The sequence below is a fragment of the Rhamphochromis longiceps genome, linkage group LG7, assembly GCF_057381845.1.
Source record: "Rhamphochromis longiceps isolate RC_006_pf linkage group LG7, R_longiceps_female_GT1.1, whole genome shotgun sequence".
In the NCBI taxonomy this organism is placed as follows: Eukaryota; Metazoa; Chordata; class Actinopteri; order Cichliformes; family Cichlidae; genus Rhamphochromis; species Rhamphochromis longiceps.
Window position 1 is genome coordinate 28220161 of NC_140563.1, and position 13989 is coordinate 28234149.

Consider the following 13989-nt stretch of genomic DNA (forward strand, 5'->3'; position numbering starts at 1 on the left):
ATTGTCAGGAGTCTGGTCATTGGAAGGTGAATCGTCCCATCCTCCTGGCAAGAGACCGCTCTGGGGAGGGGGGGTAAACAGGGGAATCCTATTGCCCTAGCTGCAAGCCTTCCTGTTCCTTTGGGTTTGGACAGGGGGTATGGTGAGTACAAGGAATGTGACATGTTTGACGGGCCTAGGAAGTCTTTGATGCCTGTCTGGGGTGGGTTTGTTACCCTGCCTGGGGGGCACACGTAACGGTGTGTTCACACCGAACGCGATAGAGGCAGGCAGAGCGTCAGGCTTACATGTAAAGTCAATGGAAAGGCGCGCTGACCCGCGATTACGGCTCCCGCGAAAATTCGGAAGCAGATTTGCGTCGCGAAAACGCCAAAACGCCTGAAACGCGCGTGAGCGTAGCGCGTTTCAGGCGTTTGACTCGCGAAAAAAAACACGCGCGTGAGTTTATGTGTTGCATTTTGTGCATACACGCGTTTCGCGTCCCCCGCTCGAGTTGGAAAAATCTGAACTCCAGCGTCAAATCGCGCCGCGACAACCAATCAGGAGCATGGTGACGTGGCTGTTGGCTAGTTCAAAGGGGCAGATCCAGCCAAAGCCCTTTATTCTTCAATAGAAGGAAGGCTAATCAATGCCGTAGCAAACAACCCGGAGCCGTACGACACCAGCTGCTTTCTGTACCGAGACATGAATATAAAGGACCGAGCTTGGAGGAAGATATGTAAAGAGATCGGGCAACCTGGTAAGTTCATTCATTTTTCTCAAGTTTTCTCTAAAGTTTTCACTGACCCGGGGAAGCCGCACAAAAGCTAGCAAGCCACCGCTATTTTCCCACTGACATACAAATACCGTTCTGCTTTTAGGCATGTTGTCATTTAAGAATATATTTTATTGTTTATTAATAAGCAGCACACAGTGGTCCCGCTGTTCATCCGTCACTGCCTCTTTTTTCTTAATTTTCATTTTCTCTTTTTTGCACCGGACAGCATTGCATTCTGCAGCCTGATTGACAAATCTCCTGCGCTTGCCAAATTTATCATGTTTGGTTTTGATAACCATCACGTCCAATAGAAAAAACAGCACAAAAACACCCATAACTATGAGCCTCATTCGGAAATAGACACCTGCACCGCGAGGGAAAAAGGCGCACGAAAGTGGCAGGCAGATGAAGACAAAACACGGCATAATAATACGTTTACGTTTTGCAATCTACAAAGGTTTGCACTTTGAGAATCAATTGTGAGAACTGTGACCAATGTTCATGTGTGTGTGTGGAAAACAGTGTATAAAGTGCGTGGCCAGGGGCTAGTTATTCTGAGAACCCCTGCTGCAATAAATGAGGGACCACTGTCTACTCTATGATTATTATATTCAACCTGTTAACATTTAATACTGTATTGATAGAACCAACTGATTCTGCAGCAGAGCATCCCCTGTTGCTTCTCCTGGCTCCCCAGTCCCTGAGCTCCTGCTGCTGCACCCACAGATATGTACAGCAAGCACTGATACCTTTTTAGTCGGTGGGATTGCCTGTGATGACCTTTACTAAATATCTACAACCAATCTGATTATATCCTGTTTTTAGTTTGTTTGTTTTTTTCAATGTTGAAATTAAAATCTAGTAGCAGCCTTCTCATTTCTTTGTGTTTTGTGCTGTTTTACAGGCCCACAGGGGAGGACGGCTCCGAGGCAGATGAGGGACGGGTCCCAGGACGGTCCATCGGTGGTGGAGCTGGCCACCCTGGTGTCCCTGAAGAGTCCACACCAGTCTCCAATGGAGCATTTCCTCCTCAGCCTTGTTCCTGCTCTGGAGAGCAGCTGGTCCTTTTTATTCCTGTCTCTCTGTAAATACTTATATTTTATATATTTATGTTTAATGTATTTCTGTGTGAGAATTTTAACATTATTTCAAATAAATGTTTATAATGACTAATGTCTCAGTTCTACTACACAGCAAATGTTGGCACACGACTTGACACATGTAGAATTTATTTCATATTATACTAATGACAAAATATACTAATACAGTGGGATGCAGAAGTTTGGGCAACCTTGTTAATAGACATCATTTTCCTGTATAAATCGTTGGTTGTTACAATAAAAAAATGTCAGTTAAATATATCATACAGGAGACTCACACAGTGATATTTGAGAAGTGAAAAGAAGTTTACTGGATTTACAAAAAGTGTGCAATAATTATTTAAACAAAATCAAGCAGGTGCATAAATTTGGGCACCACAAAAAAGAAATGAAATAAATATTTAGTGTATATCAATGTGTGTGTCTCCTATATGATATATGGGGTGCCTTTGTCTGGACGTGCTTCCCATCCAGAGCTGCACAGCACAGAGGAAAGTTCCAGCGCTCCTGGAATCCCTCTGTGATGGAGCGCCAGTCTCCAGGTGAAGGCACAGCCATGAAGTCGTCCACTAGACAGTCCCAGATGGCCGTCGCTGCCTGGGGGGTGATCTGACACACCGACTCTGTAACTGAACGCTTGGTGCTGAAGGAGTCCGCGGTGACAAGGAACCTGGACAAAATTGTTCAAAATCAGTATTATGTGTACTGCAGTTACAAAATACATTATTCAAATTCCAAAATACTTTGGTGATGTCAGATTTAATCACAAAACTTAAATCTTACATAAAACATTTTGTAATTATAAGGATAATTACAAAATGTATATTAGACAATATCTAAAACAGTTGTGTTTTGTTTTAACTTTAACATATTATAATTTGATTGGTAGCAACTTTCGCAACTACAGTGAGCCAATCACTCATAATTCCTAAACATGTCAATCAGGTAGGAATGAAGTGAGACATTAATAGAAATAAAGAGTTGTATGTTGACATGTAGCCCTTTCCTTGCTTAAATCATTAATATTTTTGAAAAATTAATCTGTGATAAGACAGCTTATCAAGATAGAACCATGTAACTAGAGATGAACCAAACTGTTCACAGTTTTATCTAACTCTGTTTTAATAAAGGCTGTGACCCCTGCTATAGAGTCTGACAGCTGCAGGGATTATATACAAATATTCAACTATCCCAGAATTAAACCAGGTCTAAATAAAAAGGAGTGAGTATCACTACAAAGGTTAACTCAGTGGTCCTAATGCTACAGTTTGATATCAGCAAACACCGAGAGCATTCACTGTTAGCATAGCACATCCATGTTAGCAGTGTATAAATGGATGGTTTAGCATATATTAGCACAGGTATCAATAAAGGACTACGTATTAAACACTTTTACTAACCTCAGGCAGACGGACAGGCGCTCTGCAGGTGGGATTGAGCGCCTGTAGTCGGTGTCTAGGCGGGCGATTCTGGGACCGACGCGGGACAGCAGGTCCTCAAACTGGCCGAGTGAATGACGGTGATAGCGCTGGAATCGGCCGTCATCCAGGCGCAGCTCCTGGAGCAAGTGGTGAAACTCACCAAACTGCTCACGCCTCTGGAGGACCTGATGGACCCAGGTACGGCAAGGATGTCCTTTACGCCGCTACTCTGCTCTCCACAGTAAATAGAGAAGGGAGACTCTCTCTTCAAGCGCTAGCTCGACAGCTGCCATCTTGCAAAGATACCCGTCTTGCAAAACTTCCTCCCACATCCCTCCCACATTTCCGGTTCACGCGCGTTAAAATATGATATTTTGGGGCGCGATGGATTTTTCTTGGACACGCGTAGAGGTGCGAATGTGCACGCGTCAAGTTAGGGGCGTTTGGGGCTTTTTTCACGCGCCCATCGCGTTCGGTGTGAACACACCGTAAGTCTCAGTTAGGATCTTGAGAGACACTGGCGCTGTCAACTCTTATGCTGTGGGGTCCATTCTCCCACTTTCAGATGAGACAGCTACTGGGGATAAGATCCTTATGAGAGGAATGGGGATAATGGTGGTTCCGGTTTCGGTGCATAGGTTGAACACTGAGGGCGAATTGGTGAGGTTTTAGTGGGGGTTAGGCCTGCATTGCCAGTGGAAGGGGTGGATATCATTCTAGGTAATGATTTGGCCGGAGGTCAGGTGTGGGGAAAGGTGTCATCAGCACTAGTAGTTACGGATTCGCCTTCCAGGTTAGATCGGTTGGATAGTGCCAGCAGTCGTCACTTCTCTTACCCGGCCTGTGCTGTTACACGGGCAATAAGTAAAGGTGAGTGTACAGAAGCCGCTGTTAAGGATGAACCTGTTTTACTGACTTTGCCAGCTTCGCCTCTGGATGTGCCCCGCAGTGAGTTGATGAGTGCGCAGAGGGCTGACCCATCCTTGGAATGGCAGTTGGAGTCTGTGTTGTCAGCTCTGGAGGTGAAAAGTGTGGCTGGCTATTTTTTGCAGGATGGTGTTCTGGTGAGGAAGTGGGTGCCCCATGGGGAGGACTTTGGGGGGGGGATCCAGTGTTCCAGGTAGTAATTCCATCAAAGTATCGTGGTCAGGTGTTGAACCTAGCTCATGATAGGTCAGGGCACTTGGGTGTGCGGAAGACATATGACTGAGTTTTGCGTCATTTTTTTGGCCACATTTGAAGAAGGATGTATCAATTAGCATCGCAGAGATGCATTATTGTTGTGCTTAGGAAAGTTGCCCAGCTGCCTAGTTTTGTGACATTGTATAAAACTTTCATGTTTAATGCAGCATTTATACAGTAGGACTTGTTGTTTTTTACATTGTTGTTTACAGTGTGTCTCCATTGTTTATATGGCAACCTACAGTGGGGCAAAAAAGTATTTAGTCAGCCACCGATTGTGCAAGTTCCCCCACTTAAAATGATGACAGAGGTCAGTAATTTGCACCAGAGGTACACTTCAACTGTGAGAGACAGAATGTGAAAAAAAAATCCATGAATTCACATGGTAGGATTTGTAAAGAATTTATTCGTAAATTAGGGTGGAAAATAAGTATTTGGTCACCTCAAACAAGGAAAATCTCTGGCTCTCACAGACCTGTAACGTCTTCTGTAAGAAGCTTTTCTGTCCCCCACTCGTTACCTGTATGAATGGCACCTGTTTGAACTCATCATCTGTATAAAAGACACCTGTCCACAGCCTCAAACAGTCAGACTCCAAACTCCGCCATGGCCCAGACCAAAGAGCTTTCGAAGGACACCAGGAAAAGTATTGTAGACCTGCACCAGACTGGGAAGAGTGAATCTACAATAGGCAAGCAGCTTGGTGTGAAAAAATCAACTGTGGGAGCAATCATCAGAAAATGGAAGACATACAAGACCACTGATAATCTCCCTCGATCTGGGGCTCCATGCAAGATCTCATCCTGTGGGGTCAAAATGATCATGAGAACGGTGAGCAAAGATCCCAGAACCACACGGGGGGACCTGGTGAATGACCTGCAGAGAGCTGGGACCAAAGTAACAAAGGTCACCATCAGTAACACACTACAACGGCAGGGAATCAAATCCCGCAGTGCCAGACGTGTTCCGCTGCTGAAGCCAGTGCATGTCCAGGCCCGTCTGAAGTTTGCCAGAGAGCACATGGATGATACAGCAGAGGATTGGGAGAATGTCATGTGGTCAGATGAAACCAAAGTAGAACTTTTTGGTATAAACTCAACTCGTCGTGTTTGGAGGAAGAAGAATACTGAGTTGCATCCCAAGAACACCATACCTACTGTGAAGCATGGGGGTGGAAACATCATGCTATGGGGCTGTTTTTCTGCCAAGGGGACAGGACAACTGATCCGTGTTAAGGACAGAATGAATGGGGCCATGTATCGTGAGATTTTGAGCCAAAACCTCCTTCCATCAGTGAGAACTTTGAAGATGAAACGAGGCTGGGTCTTCCAACATGACAATGATCCAAAACACACCGCCCGGGCAACAAAGGAGTGGCTCCGTAAGAAGCATTTGAAAGTCCTGGAGTGGCCTAGCCAGTCTCCAGACCTCAACCCCATAGAAAATCTGTGGCGGGAGTTGAAAATCCGTGTTGCTCGGCGACAGCCCCAAAACATCACTGCTCTCGAGAAGATCTGCATGGAGGAATGGGCCAAAATACCAGCTACTGTGTGTGCAAACCTGGTAAAGACCTATAGTAAACGTTTGACCTCTGTTATTGCCAACAAAGGTTATGTTACAAAGCATTGAGTTGTATTTTTATTATATTATTAATAATAATAATAATAATAATAATAATATATTATTATTATATCATTTTATCCTGTCTTCCTTCTCTCACCCCAACCGGTCGCAGCAGATGGCCGCCCCTCCCTGAGCCTGGTTCTGCCGGAGGTTTCTTCCTGTTAAAAGGGAGTTTTTCCTTCCCACTGTTCCCAAAGTGCTTGCTCTTAGGGGGTCATATGATTGTTGGGTTTTTTTTCTCTGTATCTATGATGCGCCTTGAGGCGACTTATGTTGTGATTTGGCGCTATATAAATAAAATTGAATTGAATTGAATATTTTTGTTATTGACCAAATACTTATTTTCCACCCTGATTTACGAATAAATTCTTTACAAATCCTACCATGTGGATTCATGGATTTTTTTTCCACATTCTGTCTCTCACAGTTGAAGTGTACCTCTGGTGCAAATTACTGACCTCTGTCATCATTTTAAGTGGGGGAACTTGCACAATCGGTGGCTGACTAAATATTTTTTTGCCCCACTGTATGTAAATGAGTGTCTGAGCAGGATATGTTTGTTGATTTCTTTCAGTTTTACTCTGACAGCATTTTGAAGGAAACTTAATAAATAAACTTAATAAACTTAATAAGAAAATCTTAATAAATGAGACAATAGGCCTGTCAGCTTGAAACAGTAGAAGCTCCCAGCAAGAAAGCTGTTGCCACTAAAGATTCACATTTCAAATTAAGTAGTGCATCATCAATAACAATAACTCAGTAGAAATGAAAAATAGGATTTACTTATACTTATATATGTTGCTACAGCATTCAAGGCAGTTTATAAGCATGAAAAGTTATCTTTTGTTTCATACTAGCCTCAGTCAGCTTTACAAAGAATAAAGATAGTTCTAGTTGTTTCATGTCAGCATTAATATTGACAAACTGGGTAAATTCACCACCTCTGTTGAAAACAAATAAGAAGGACACAGTCAAGTAACTATAAGAGTATATCGTCAGGTTGGTTCCACCTTTCTGTCAGACGGTTTGTGGGTCAGAAACAACATAACAGGAATTAAGGCAATGCCTGAAGAGAGTCCCTGTCCTGCCATAGAATTGTAAAGCTAAAATCACATTTGTTTCTGTGAAAAATGTTTTACAAAACTCACTCAATCAATTTACCTCATAGTAGCTTCTCACGGCATTGCAGAAAGCTTCATCAGCCACAATTTGAGTTTCTCCATTGAGGAAAGCAAGAAAACGCTCCTTTACTGCCTGTAGCTGCTGCTTATTGACCTAAGAAAGACAACAATGAAGAACAGAGAGAAATGATACAGAGTGGTGGTAGAGAAGGGCATAATTATTATGAAGTGAGAGTTTAATATGAGGTGGTGGCGGTATGAATGAAAAACAAAACAAATATAAGCTTAAAGTCACTGTTAAAGTGCTAGCAAAAACCCGCTTTGTGGGAGGTTTTCAAATTCTTCATTCTGTTTTTTGTGGCAATTCAAACATAATTCCACCACGAATAAAAGTTGTGGTGACCGTTAAGCTACATACATGCAACACGTGTTGACTATAACACATCAAGCAAACGCAAACAGAGAATGTGGCATCTCATTTGCAAGGGCACGTTGAATACAAAAATATAAAGAACAGTGATTTATAATAAACCTCTGGTAAAAAAGAAAGATTTTAATTGCTTGGACGTTGCTTGGATTAACAAGGTCTGTGTCAAGTATTGAGGAACCAGGACACACTGATGAGAAGTGGGCTACTGGAACAAGAAGGCATAAGTGGAAAAGGAATGAGAATAGGGAGCTACTGGAATGCTACACGAGTAATCCCTGCAGAAGGGGTTACATGAAAAGTATGTGGGACCTATGGATTCTTTGACATCAAATATGTAAACTAACGGTAAAATAACTCGTTTCTCAGTGTTCCAACATCAGCAAGATGGCCACAACTGATCATGTGCTTAGAGAATAGCTCAGGCAGCAGAAACCCAAGAAAGAAGAGGAGCATAAAGAGGAGCCATTATGGAAGGACAGGCTGCTTTACAGCATATACAACCGCCAAACAGAACAAGTGATACTGAGAAATCCTACCAACGGCTGGACAAAGCTAGACTGAAAGACAGCACAGAGGCACTAATCATGGCAACATCGGAACAAGATCTAAGCACAAGATCAATAGATAGAGACTAGATTCTACCACACCAGGCAAGGCCCTAGTGCAGGTTGTGCAGAGATGCCACTGAAATAATCTGGGACATAACAGCAAAGTGCAAGATGCTAGCAGGCAGGGCTTACATGGAATGCCATGACCAAGATACTGGCACAGTATACAGGATCATCTGTTCCAAGTATGGCCTGGAACTCCCAAGGTCAAAATGGGATATGTCCTCTAGGGTGGCTGATAATGACCAAGCTAAGATCCTGTGAGATTTCCAGATACAGATGGACAAGCTGGTGATGGCTAACCAAACTGACATAGTAGTGGTGGAGGAAGATAGTATAGCTACATCTATGACTATGACTAAGTGATTGCAACATCAGGAAGGATTAGAAGCTTAATAAGCCCCAAGGGCTGAGAGAGGAACTAGAGAAGATGCGGAGGGTGAAGGTAACAGTGGTTCCTGTGGAGAATGGGGGTACTCGGGGCAGGCAGTGACCTCCAAACTGGGCAAGTGGCTACAGCAGGTCCCAGGAACAACATCTGAGATCTCTATCCAGAAGAGCACAGTCCTAGGAACAGCAAAGATACTGTGTAGGACCCATAAGTTCCCAGACCTCTGGTAGAGAACCAGATAAAATAGTCGGATGGCTCTGGGTTGATGAGGAATCCTAATGTTCAAACCATAAAAACATAAATCAATATATCTGATACTTATTCTGGATACTGTTACGTTGGTCTCCAATAACAATGTGAGGAATTATTTTCTGTGTAATGCAAGACGGGGGGAGACTCGTCATGGCAGATCCAGTCACTGAGAGAATAACCGAGCTATCAGTAATTCAACAAGACTATAGCTGACCAAAAGCTGACAACTGTCAGAATGCCCATTTTGCACAGTTTACTTCACTCACCACAAAATGGATTTGAATGCCACTCCAAACACCTCAAAACCATGTAGAGGTACGATTGTTTCATCCACAGACACCAACAATCTGTAGTGTACTGTCTAAACAAAAAGCCTGGCCCACTGATAACAATTCTTGATAATATCAAAGAAAACTCAAACAGTCCAACAACTCCCGTTAAACCCTCATTAAAGCACTCAGCAAATGGAGTTGGTCATGACCAGAGATGGGCAGTAACGCGTTACTGTAATCAGATTATTTTTTTCAAGCAACCAGTAAAGTCAGGGATTACTATTGCAAAAAAATTAGATTCCTGCTACTTTCCCATAAGCAGGCTGCGTTACTGAGTTGCTAAACCACGATTTTGTTTGTGAGTGTCTCATTACAATGACAATTATGATAATAAAATATATCTGTTAATTAAACTGTTTATACACAACACAGGACCTTCCTTGATGGCACTCCCTCAGCTTGGATGTAAATAGTTCTTGTTGTGTGTGCACGTGTGTGTGTTTTAAAAGTTAATTCATGCATTTCCTTTCCCTCTTTCAAAAGAGGAGTAAAGGGCTAGAAGAACTGAGATAAAGAAAAATGCCCCCATTCTTTCTTCTGCTTTTTTTTTTTTTAAACTAATCTTAGTCAATTACCTTTTTGTGTACTTGCTTTTTATGTTGTATCCATTTTTAGTATCACAAGAATAAGAAAAATTCCTGGTAGAAGCCTTTTGCAGAAGTGCTGTTTCCTAATAAAGAAAAGGAAAGGTTGAAAATGAACTTTGGTGAAAGTGTGGTATTAGTCACCACACGTTGCACCTTTAAGAGATAGAGATATTTTAACACTGACCTCTACAGCTGGCTATAATAACATAAACACGTTTTAATAAACTATTGCAAAAGTAAAAAAGGTAAAGTTTATCAGTTTGTCCACATCTGTCACCTTGTCACCAAACCTCAGTCAACAGCTCTTCAATTCTGCTTTTCAGGTCTGAAGTCCTCCAGATTTCACTCTTTATTTGCTCTGATTCGTTTTCCACACTCTTGAGTCTCTGCTCTGTTCAACTGTGGTTCCTCTGTTGCTCTGTACAACCAGCAATCTGTCAGGTTCCCCATATGTACATAATACACTCTCCCGTAGCCCAATACTCCATGCGTGACCCATTAAACCAGCAACAATTATCCATCTGTTATCTAACTGCAGCCTGCTAGTTCCCACGGTAATGGCGACAGATGGCTAATGTGGCTATTGGGTAATTGTTCATAGTTGAACAGCTAATGTTAAGGTTTACTACTTAATTACTTCCCAAGAAGTAGATTCTGTTCATCTGGACATCACATTTTCTGTGGGAGAAACATTTCATCACTCATCTAAGGGACTTCTTCAGTCTCAGCTGACTGCAGGTTCCCCCAACCTTATAAACAGTCCTATTGAACATCATATCATGAAGTGCCCTGAGTAAATGTGGTTATCCCAGTTGGACATTTGTGAAAGCTGGGAAGCCACCTAAAGAATGCTCCAGAGAGAGATAAGGATAGCTGCTGCATAAGTGACAACCTTTAGTGATCCCAGCAGTATCAGAACAGCTGAGATACATTTCTGTAAGTACCTCGTCTCTGTGGCTTTCAAACCTAAAACACACTGCGCAAAAATTGGTCCACCCTAAAGATCTGGTCACCTGGCACAAGTAGAGTAATATAGTGTACGCTGTTAAGTGCCAAATAAATTAAAAATAAACCACTGGTGAACCAATAACTGGTGAAACCAAAATAGCTTATTGGCTAAATGTTGGAAAGACTTTGAAGAGCAAAATTACTGCACAAGAAGGCTCCATCTCATCTGTGAGACAAGGTGGTACTTTTGTTATGTCTTGGTATTTATGGTTGCAAGAAACACACTGACATTTCTTCAGTTTTGGAAAAAACATCAGGATGAATGCAGAAGTAAAAACACTGGCAGCCACCAGTGCTACCCCTCAGCCTCCCAGTAGACACACCTATCACATCAGTTTCAAAGTCCTACTTCCTTGACCTCTGACCTTGAGGTCAAGGTGACAGATTCAAACTCGGTATATTCTTGGTATATGCACCTATGGTATCAATATGAAGCTCTTATGTTGCCTCATTCTCAAGTTGTCACATTCACAAACTTAGCTCTTCATGCCACCTGCACACACAGCTGACAACACTACCCCATCAACCTTTTATGACTGAGTCACTTATTCAACTAAATGCAATCAAACACATCTGATGACTTTTAATCAACCTGTCGGAAAGCTATTCTTGTCGCGTAAGACAGGAGTGGCTTCATAGTGCAGTGGTTAACACAATCTAAATGCTTACTAAATCTAGATTGTGGCAGGAGCTATCACAGCCTAAACATTAAAACTGTAAAATTAATTCAGCCGGTAATAATGTATGATCAGTAACTCCTTGTATTATGAGGGGTATAATAATACACAAACTAGATAGTTAAAATGGAGTCAAGTTCAGTGAAGCTGAGAAAACAGAGATATGAAATAGCTTAATTTTTATTTTATTTTCGATTTTCATGGTGATGCTCATGTCCACTTCTCTCCCTACAATAATTTGTTATTCTACTTTTTCTAACTTGTATTATTTAAAAACAACAACAACAAAACTGCTCCCTCTGTCAGCTATAAATCAATAACATCAAATGAGGCATGTAAGAGTGTGCTGTAAATTGATTAACTACAATAAAGAGGCTGACGTCACATGCCTACAGCAAACAGAGTTTATTGAAACAGGACCTGAAGGAGTCACTGAGTGGCTGAAGGAGAAATTCTGACAGACTACTCCTTGGTTGTGACTGCAATGTTTGTCAAAAACAATTCTCTAACTATCACGTTTGGCTGGAGCTGGAAACCATAGTCCTTCATAGTCGCCTCTGTCAGTGCGCCCCAGGGTGGCTGTGGCTACAATGTAGCTTACCATCACCAGTGTGTGAATGGGTGGATGACTGGATATGTAAAGCGCTTTGGGGTCCTTAGGGACTAGTAAAGCGCTATATAAATACAGGCCATTCCAATGAATTTGGCTTAGTTTCTGTTCCATTCTTCTCCATTTGCTACAGGTTCTCCAGCTCACAGCAGATCACCAGATAAGAACAAGGTCTACAGTCACCTGCTGCAGTGTATGATGGAGACGTTAGAGTTTGACAATGAAACACGTGTTTCTGGAGAGGAAAAGGACCTGAACAACAAAACTTTGTCAGCCTGCCAAAAGAAAAAACACAAGAGGGAAAGGCCATGTCTAGCTCGCTAATGGCAACGCAACATTCAAAATAAGGACAAGGAGATTTTCAGTCATAAACAGAGTGAATGTTGTTGTCTCAGATGAAATTGTTAAAATGTAAAGTTTATGTGAGGAAAACACTTGACTGAGTGAAAGAACTACACCCAGCTAAAATAACTTAAAGATTTAGGCTAAAAGGAAGTTGGCCAACTCCCAAAAATACATTAATAATAATTATTGAAACATTTTTGTTTAACAAATTATTAAAAATAACAGAAAAACTATATTTTTGACAAATAAGAAGACACAGGCTCACTGTGCACTATAAAAAGACAGATCATTTTATCTGTCTACAAAACGTCCATTCTGAGCCTGAAAAATGACTTTCATCATATTAGCAATTTTGCTGACAGTTCTGTAAGAGTTTCTTCAAAGAACCAGCTCTGTCTCTTTCCATCTGCCTATGAGCTTGATACTCAACTTTTTGATAACAGTTTTCATGTTAGACCTAGCAAGCCGTACTAACCTGACAGTCAAGTAGTCATTTCTGTTCTACGTCTTTGATGTATAAAAGAAATGACCAGGATTCACATTTTGTCTTGTAATTACTAAATTAACGCTTATGATGCAACTGCTCCGATATAATACACTCTCCATCATTGTTATTTTTGCTGTGGATTGTGTGAAACTAATATAGACTATCCAAGAACCTAAACAATGGAATCCAAAATGTAGTAAAATAAACACTATATAGATATATAAATAACATAAATATCTTATTTTAATTACTGGCATATAGATGAGAGAAAGCGAGAGACAGAGACTGTTGGGTGAACTCCATTCACTCCTACACAGCAAATTCAAAAGTGTTAAATGTTTTGGTGTTAATAGTCTCCTTGCAAAAGTAGAGTTAATTTTACTCTAAGCAGAGTCACATTCTTTTAATGTAACTCTGAGGTGTAAAATGATAGTAGTTAAAATAGAGTGTTAAAAATGAGTGTTTCTCTGTCAAATCTGGAGGTGTTACAATGGAAACATTAACTCTTGACCTCTTAACTCTGAACTCCTACAGGGGCTATGACACCAACAGAGTAAATTCACAGACTCCGCCCCCAGCACCATAGGCTCCAATCGAAGCTGAAGTGAAGCCGTTTCAGAACATTTTGCTCTACATATTTGAGTTGTTTGCCATGCTTGGTAAGTCATTTTTTCAAAGATTGTTTCAATTATTATTATGAGCTTTTACTTCTGTGGCTCTTTGGAGTTGAGACAAAGCTGTGTGAAAGGCATTAGCCATGTTGCTCGGTGATAGCATAATATTCTGTTTTAGCTAGCTGAAAGGTATTGTTTGCGGGCAAATACCACAGCCTTGAAAAAAAGCTTGCATGTGAATTTTCAGTCAAACCTTTGGTCAAATACACCTAAAACAATGTCTAGAATGTGAAATGTTGGTATAATGGTGCTACTTGAAGCCTGAAAACGATCGCCCATGAAAAAAACGAGCAAACAGCAGTAGCAGACGTCCTGACTGGATTCTACGTTAGCATTTAGATCCCTCCAGAGTTTTGTGCACACGGTTTAGGTAAAAATGAAAAA

The 13989-nt window shown here is 41.5% G+C and overlaps 1 protein-coding gene and 1 long non-coding RNA gene across 2 annotated transcripts in view; both read right to left on the reverse strand.

Moving 5' to 3' along the window:
* cadps2 (Ca++-dependent secretion activator 2) overlaps positions 1 to 13989 on the reverse strand; it is a 193329-nt gene that overhangs the window by 164975 nt on the left and 14365 nt on the right. Inside the window, exon 2 of the mRNA XM_085413171.1 lies at positions 7245 to 7358. Coding sequence (XP_085269297.1) covers positions 7245 to 7358 — 114 coding nt within the window. The remainder of the gene's footprint in view (positions 1 to 7244; positions 7359 to 13989) is intronic.
* Positions 1970 to 3579, reverse strand: LOC146665478 (uncharacterized). The gene is made up of 2 exons (XR_014912388.1): positions 3258 to 3579; positions 1970 to 2527 (listed from the first exon to the last, which is right to left on the reverse strand). It is a non-coding gene; the product is annotated as an uncharacterized LOC146665478 (long non-coding RNA).